The following is a 7,399-nucleotide window of genomic DNA, read 5'->3' on the forward strand; positions in this document are numbered from 1 at the left end:
TACACCACACACACATTCCAGTCTGGACTGTATACTCCATGCTATGCCATTAATCTCTCTGATTATATATATAATGTTAACAATAAAAAGGTAATTATGGGGAATTACAGAACCCTGGCATTTGGCACATAGACTATATTTTTGTCATCCCTTGTATACAACACAACAGCTTGGTAGTCACAACAAGTAGCTTTTACAATATGTTTCTAGCCAAATATTTGGCATATTAACATATTTATCAACCTAGAGAATATTGGAGGATCTTAACATGACAAACGTGACACCGAAGAAAATTAAAGAAGAAAAGTTAACCTTATAAAAATGAATGTTTACAAAGGTCCCAATAGTTTCTAATGGGTACTCAGGTCCATGGGTCTCTAAACAGACTCTTTCTGAATCAGATTTCAAATGCCAAATCCTATTTTAAAGAAGTGATATTATAAATTAAGAACTACAATATCCAAACTTGTATTTTAGACCATGGTTTAGGATGGCATCACAGCATAGCTTTATGCCCAGATGAAGTCACTGGGGCTTAACTATGTGCTGAAGTGCTGTCTTGAATAGGGGTACTGTATTGATCAAGACCCCCAGAAGAGACACAACAAAAATAGTATTAGCAAAGGTCTATCCAGTAATTTTTTACTATCTTCCCCTTAACTGCAGTAAAATATGTTGATCCTTGCATCCCCTCCTCTTACAGGTGTTACACAGTTTTATATTCACCTATTTATGATCAAATATTATATTACAGTGCCCACTAAAACCAGCACACACAACTGCTCACATGCACGGTATGCCTAAATACAGAAAGATATAGTATACTTCTTTGACTATTTAGAGATAATATTTTGTAGTCGAAACAAAGAAAAAAAAGAAAGAAAGAAATGGGGATAAGAAAAAGCTATGATTAGCTGAGCTGGAAGAAAAGCTCTGATCAGCACATATCAGAAGGTCCAGTACTTTGAACTGCTTGCCACGTTCCAGATATAGGAAAAATCAAATTTAATCACATATACTTTCCAACTTTTTAACAGAAGTTAAAAAAAATACTTGACTAGGATGGTTTAGTCAGGAATAATCCTGCCTTGAGCAAGGGGCTGGACTAGATGACCCATGAGGTCCTATTTTCCTGTGATCCTATGAACTTTCCCCTTTACAATCAGGTAACAATAAGGAGATAGTTATAGACCATGGCAAAAAGTTTCCAAGAACTACATGGACTCTTTGAACTCTAATGACTCAGCTTTATAATCTTCCACAGATGGTGATAAATCTGTCTGCTAAGTAGGTTTCTTTTTTCTGTAAAATACATTCTTAGAGTTCACAAGCCGAAGAAGAACCTGTACTCTTAAACTGTTTATATATAGTAGTGTGTTAATGATAGTTTCATGGACCCAATAGATAAGACACTACTTCCTACAATACCAAACCTGGTGACCTTAAAGCTTTCCTGGCTTTGGTCAGTAGTGGTGACATTTATGCTTATCAGGGAGGATATAGGATGGTAGATTATTGCTTTGTAGATAACCAAGGAGAAACTGTCAGTCCACATCCCTTGACATGATATCCACTTTAGTAAATGCTTCAGGTTACTAAAATTACGTGGGAGCCAGGAAAAATGGGTGATTGATCATGAGATGGAATAACACCACATAGATTTGGGAGTCAACTTTTTATCTGTAGAATAGAAGGAGCTTGGTGTATACACGTGATGATACTGATGGTATGGGAAAGCTAGACTGACTTATTGCTCTACCTTAATACCAGCCAAGGCCAAAAAGTTTGTTCTGTCCTTTTTTTAGAACTATTGACTGGCTTTTAAATCCCCAGAGGCTCTCTCGTCATGGGCTGGTAATAGCAAATCATGGGATATTTTCTCAATTATTTTGCCAAAAGATTAACCTTATATATCTCCAGCCATATCCCAGGCTTGCATCCTATTTCTGTATCTAAAGGGACTACTTTGGGGTTTTTTTTGATGCTTAGTCTACCCACTAGCTACGATTAATAGCTCCAGCTGATTTATTCTTTGAAAATGATTGAAATTCAAAAGGGTGGGTTTAATCTCCTATTTGTTTTATTCATTATTTTGTCACTCAGTAAAAAGTATTCAGAACTGTAAAGTGATTTCTATGTTCTCTACATTGCTCCACTGAGCAGCCATCTTTCAGTAACACTGCTTGCTGTTGGTCATGCCCATTGCCAAATTCCCCTCTCCCCTTCTCCTAACATATAAATTTAAAAGAACTGAAGATGTACATTTAGCTGAAAGAGGACTGAATTTGACATGAAAGATGAAGCTCTCCAAGATGGAGAAGCATTCTTAAGCATTTTCGTAAGTGGATTAACTAGGAATAATGAAATAGAATTAAGAAAAGGAATGCAACCAATTTGGGCTCATTCTCAAGAAAAACTTTCTACTGGTGATGCCTCTTAGCCTTCCAGTAAAAGGCATGGAAGGTCATTACTTAAGTCTTTTAAATGTAAACAGAACAAATCACAAAAAAACCATGCTGTGGAACAACCCTGTTCTAGCAGAGGATGATTAAAGAAATGACCTAACGTTGCTTTTCTAATGTTTATAATTCAACGTAAGGTGCTTTTATAATGGATAGTAGAAGTAAAAGGCATATTGAAAAAGCCTGGCCTTTCTATGAAAGATTCCACTACTAACACATAGGTCTCAAACTTGGGCATTTGTTCTTTTTGTCAAATGCTAGTTACATAAAGACTTCAGGAGCATTTCACAGATGATGATGCATCAGTTACTGATTTGGCTTCCCTTCAGTTTACTCTTCACTGCGGTCACTAGGGATCTCTGAATATCAAGCAAGTAGGGTTTGCTCTCTATATTGCTCTACTGAGCAGCCATCTTTCAGTGACATTTCCTACTGTTGGTCATGCCCCGGAACTTCTATTTCGTTTACCTATCTAAAATATAGTTCTTTTGTTTCAACCTAGAATTGTCAATATTCTTAGCAACGTATCAGCTTGCAGACTCTGCCTGTCAGAGTTTAAGGCAAGGCAAACTATTAGTAGTAAAGACTGTTCCTCCGTTTTTAGTCTACCAACAAACGATATATGGTTCTAACAATTTATGTAAACATATTTTACATAAGGGCAGGCATTTCTTAATAGTCTGGTAAATGAAACTCTGCTTCCACAAATATAAATGGAAAAGCAAACAAAAAGTGCTGTGAACTTGTCTGAACAGAACTGGAAAGCCAGCTATATAAAGTTCCCATTTGGGAGATAATTTCTTTTTAATCAGAGATTTTCAAGAGAAACTGAGATTCCATTCTACGCTGCACAGCACGTGGAAGCAAGGCTATGCTTGTACAAAGCCTCACTGACTTCAATAGGGATCCATGCAATCAGAGCAGTCCAGGTGTATATTACAACATGGAGACTGGGCTCCATATCTGGGAATAGAGGATTACAGTGCAAACTCTAGCTGCTGGTCTCCAAGGGAAAGTGGAAACGAGCATGGATCCAGTGGAAGGATGGTAATTGAAAAAGAAAAGTTTTCTGCTAATTGATGGGGATTTGAGAACTCTGACTGCCCAGTGATATAGCAATAACCTTCTTCATGACAGTTGTCTAGTAATGATTTATACTATGTGGAGTATTAAAAAAGCATTTAAAAAGTATTAATAAACTGCCCCATCCTGAGCAGTGCCGAGTCATGGGCCAATCTCGGGGGGGGGGCACATATCCCCTCCCCCCCCGGGGCTCCCCCTACCAGTCGCCTGTGTCAAGGAGGGTGTTCCATGCATACAGGGCAGGATGGAGGCAAGAGTGAAAGTAATTGTGGGAAAGGAGACAGTTTTCACTGATGGAGCAAAGTGGGTAAGGAGCAGCACTGTGAGACAACAATGGGCAAGTAGGGAAAGGTACAGCTATGAAATGCACCTTGAAGATGAAGAGAAGGAGCCTGAACTTCATGTTATGGAAAGATGGATGTTAAGGAGGGAAGTCATTCAAAGACAAGGGCAACCTCAGGACAAAAAGATGCAGTTATGCAAGGGTCGGCAACATACGGCCCACAGACCAGTTCTAGCCTGCAGAGCCACTGGGTCTCCAGCCCTTGGAGCTGGAGGGTTTTGCCTGTTTTTGCTCCCATGACCACACTGACACCAGGCAGTAAAGAGCTGTGCTTGGGCCAGGCTGCTTCCAGCTGCTTTTGGGCTGATGCTGCTTCTCCCCACCCTCCCGACTCTGGTCTGATACAGGCCAGGTAGTTTTGGTGGCATGTCAGTGGGAAGGGGCTTTGCTTATGTCCACAGAACCAAGCAGTGGGGAGCTGCAACTGTGCCACTGACGCTTGGCCCAGCCTCCCGCTCCCCAGCTGCAGGACAGGTGTAGCTTCTAGCCAATGAGGAGCTGAGCCAGGGCTGGGCATCTGTACCTATGCTGCCACTGCTTCTCCCCAGAGCTGCAGAATGGGCGCAGCTTCCAACCAATAGGGAGCTACACTCGGGCTGGGTGGCAGCACAGACACAGTTTGCAGCTCCCTACCAGTTGGAAAGCTAAGGAGTGGGGGACTGGGAGAAGGGTAGTGGTGCGGGCACAGCTCCCAACTGCCCTGCTCCAGTACAGGTACAAGGAAAGCCCCCTGTTGCTGATGTACCACCAAATGCCCAGGTTGGACTGGAGCTGGGTTGTTCTGACCTGCAGCTTTGTAAAATGTTGCTGGCCCCTGCAATTATGCATTAAATCAAGCCAAGAGAATTTCTAAGCCACTGAGGGGAAGGCTGAGCAACCCAGTTTTGCCTTTCTATATCTCGTTTCAATTATTCTTGATTTAATTCTTTCATTTTCAAGGGGGGAAAAAAAAAAAAAATCACCTGAGCAGTTTTCGGAAGAGATGTTTATGCACAATCAACGATTACCAGATTTAATTATTAAATGAAAGAAAGAGCTGTTTTCAAAATGTCTCTTTCTTGAAGCGATTACCTTTTCCTTAAACAGGCACATTCCAGAAGTTAGTTTAACCACCTGAATTTTAGAGCAGGGCAGTCAACAGAATAAACGGGAGAGTTGGTGGCTTTCTTGGTTTTGATTTGTGTGTGCTTCTGTTTCGTTTTGTAGTTGGGGAGTTCCAAATTTTATAATCCTGGACAAAATGTTAAACAAACAAACAATCCCAGGTTAATCTTTTGGAATGCACAAAATTTAGAACAGAGAACAATTGCAACTGCAATTGTTTGGTACCAAAACAGAACTAGCCCATCAATCACTCCTTTGAAGACAGATATGATAAATAGAGTGTAAAATATCAAAATGATGCATTTTGTGTCAGCTTTCCTGCTGTTTTGGTTGTTTCAGCCAGACAACCACTATCCCTTCTAGCCTGGTATTTGCTCTCAATCCATCTGCATGAGGGTTACTGGTCATCCTGTATTATAATCAAGGTCACAGCACATAACAGTCAGAGTTGGAGAATGGACAAAGCTGAATCAGCTTTTACCCAGCAAATTCTCATTACAAGTCAACGTCAGACACCATGCCAAAACATCACCAGAATTAGACTTTCAGAGCTTCTCCTAACGGGTTTCTTGCTCTGTTCATATTGCCATCTACAGTAATTACTCTTCCAATCGTCTCACTGTCAACGTGTTACAGAAGGTCAACAACATCTTGCTCAGAAAGACCAAGTTTCAATCCTTGAGCACAGGACTCAGCAGGGCACTGATCTTTTAAACACTCTATGGAAGCTTTCATCCAGTGATCAGAAATAAGTGGAAATACACGTCAGGAAGCAACAGCTATGGATACAGTGCTATTCTTCAATGTTTTTTTGAGGGCTATTGCTTTTGAAAGTCAACAATTTGCAAATATTAAATTCTGAATAATTCTCCCTGTGTAAATGTCAATACCACAAGCACTCCCCACCCCCATCATATATACCAGAGACAATCCTAGCCCCACTGAAAGCAATGGGAGTTTTTCTACTGATTTCAGTAAGGTCATGATTCCACCCCTCACATATATATATCCACGTGCATCTCAGCCCTTGTGCTCTGTCTAAAAACACATATAGATTACTTATTGCAAACGCATCCACGCTGTGGCAGACGGCGATGGAGACAAGACGTGCCCCCCGATGAGATTACAGTCACTGCCAGCGCTGAATAACGGCCCTGTCATTTAGCATTTGTATATAGCGCCCTAGGACTGCGTGTGTGCATGCTGTGGAAGACAATCAAACTGTCTGCCCAAGATTGCCCAAGTTCCCTGCGGTACCGAAAAAATACTCAAAGCCACGTGAAAAGGTGGAAATGATTTTAAAAAGCCGTGGATCCCTCAGAGGTGTCCAAACTGTTACAAAAATCAGCAACAACAATAAGCCTTTTAAAAACCTCAGGCTTGCTCCTTTACCCCGCAGCCCTGGCGGTGCCCCCGCTTTCCCCTTCAGGGCTAGGGAGCATCTGCAGCCGGGAAGGGAGGCTGCAGGGCTGCCTGTGAGGCTGCCCTCCTCTTCGCCGTCCCTTCCAGCGGCTGGCTCCAAGCACTGCCCCGGTCCCAGCAGGAGGGTCCCAAGCCCGGCTCCCCTCCCCGGCCCCAGCCGCGTCCCCCCCTCGGACCAACTTCTCCCGAGTTGCGAGGGGCTGGGCGGGGGGCGCCTTACCTGGATGAAGCCCCGCAGGGGGTGGAGCGCCAGCGGCAGGGGAGGCCAGCAGCAGTGGGGGAGCAGCAACAGCAGCAGCTCCCGGAGCAGCATCCCGCCTGCGGGCCGAGGGCGCCCGGCGCTCCGCACCTGCGACACTGAACACAGAGCGCCCAGCACAGCGCCGCTCGCACCCATGCCCAGAGCGCCGCGCCGCGCCTCCCCGCTCCGTCCCGGCAGGGCCGGGCAGGGGGCTTCCCCAGGGACCGCGCACAACCCCTCCCTCGCCCCGGGCACGGCGGGCGGCTGCAGCCCCGCACTTACCGCGGCTCCGGGCGGAGGCTGCGGGCTCCGGGTTGGCGTGCCGGGGGCAGCTGCAAAAGTTTGCAGCGGGAGCACGAGCCGCTGCCCCGGCCCCGCCTCCCCGCGCCCCCCGGCTCTCATGGGGGAGGGGAGGCTCCTGCTCGCGCCCCCCGCGCCGAGGCACCGGCCCTGGAGCCGCTCCCCGCCGGCGGGAGGCACGTGCGAGGGGGGCAGAGCCGGAGGCGCGCGGCTCGCCTGCCAGCCTCAGCCGTGCCGGCCTCCCGCCGCCGCCGCCGCTGCAGTGATTTTTCACGCCCATGCAGCCGGGCCGGGGTGCGCGGCGCTGGTGCTGCCCCCGGCCTGGGCACCCCGCGCCAGGGCGGGCAGGGGGGCCGGGCCGGGCCGCTCCTGTTGCACCTTCTCCGAGGCGCCAGCTCGCAGCCTGCCCGCCGGCGGCTGAGCTGGAAAGGCCTCTGGCCCCGT

The 7,399-nt window shown here is 45.9% G+C and overlaps 1 protein-coding gene across 1 annotated transcript in view; it reads right to left on the reverse strand.

Moving 5' to 3' along the window:
- Positions 1-7,154, reverse strand: part of PRIMA1 (proline rich membrane anchor 1) — an 88,924-nt gene extending 81,770 nt beyond the window's left edge. Inside the window, exons 1-2 of the mRNA XM_006274360.4 lie at positions 6,938-7,154; positions 6,635-6,771 (exon numbers count right to left, since the gene is read on the reverse strand). Of these exons, the coding sequence (XP_006274422.1) occupies positions 6,635-6,727 (93 nt within the window). The 5' untranslated portion in view covers positions 6,728-6,771; positions 6,938-7,154. The remainder of the gene's footprint in view (positions 1-6,634; positions 6,772-6,937) is intronic.
- Positions 7,155-7,399: the final 245 nt, after the last annotated feature.

Source organism: Alligator mississippiensis, chromosome 2 (assembly GCF_030867095.1).
Source record: "Alligator mississippiensis isolate rAllMis1 chromosome 2, rAllMis1, whole genome shotgun sequence".
In the NCBI taxonomy this organism is placed as follows: domain Eukaryota; kingdom Metazoa; phylum Chordata; order Crocodylia; family Alligatoridae; genus Alligator; species Alligator mississippiensis.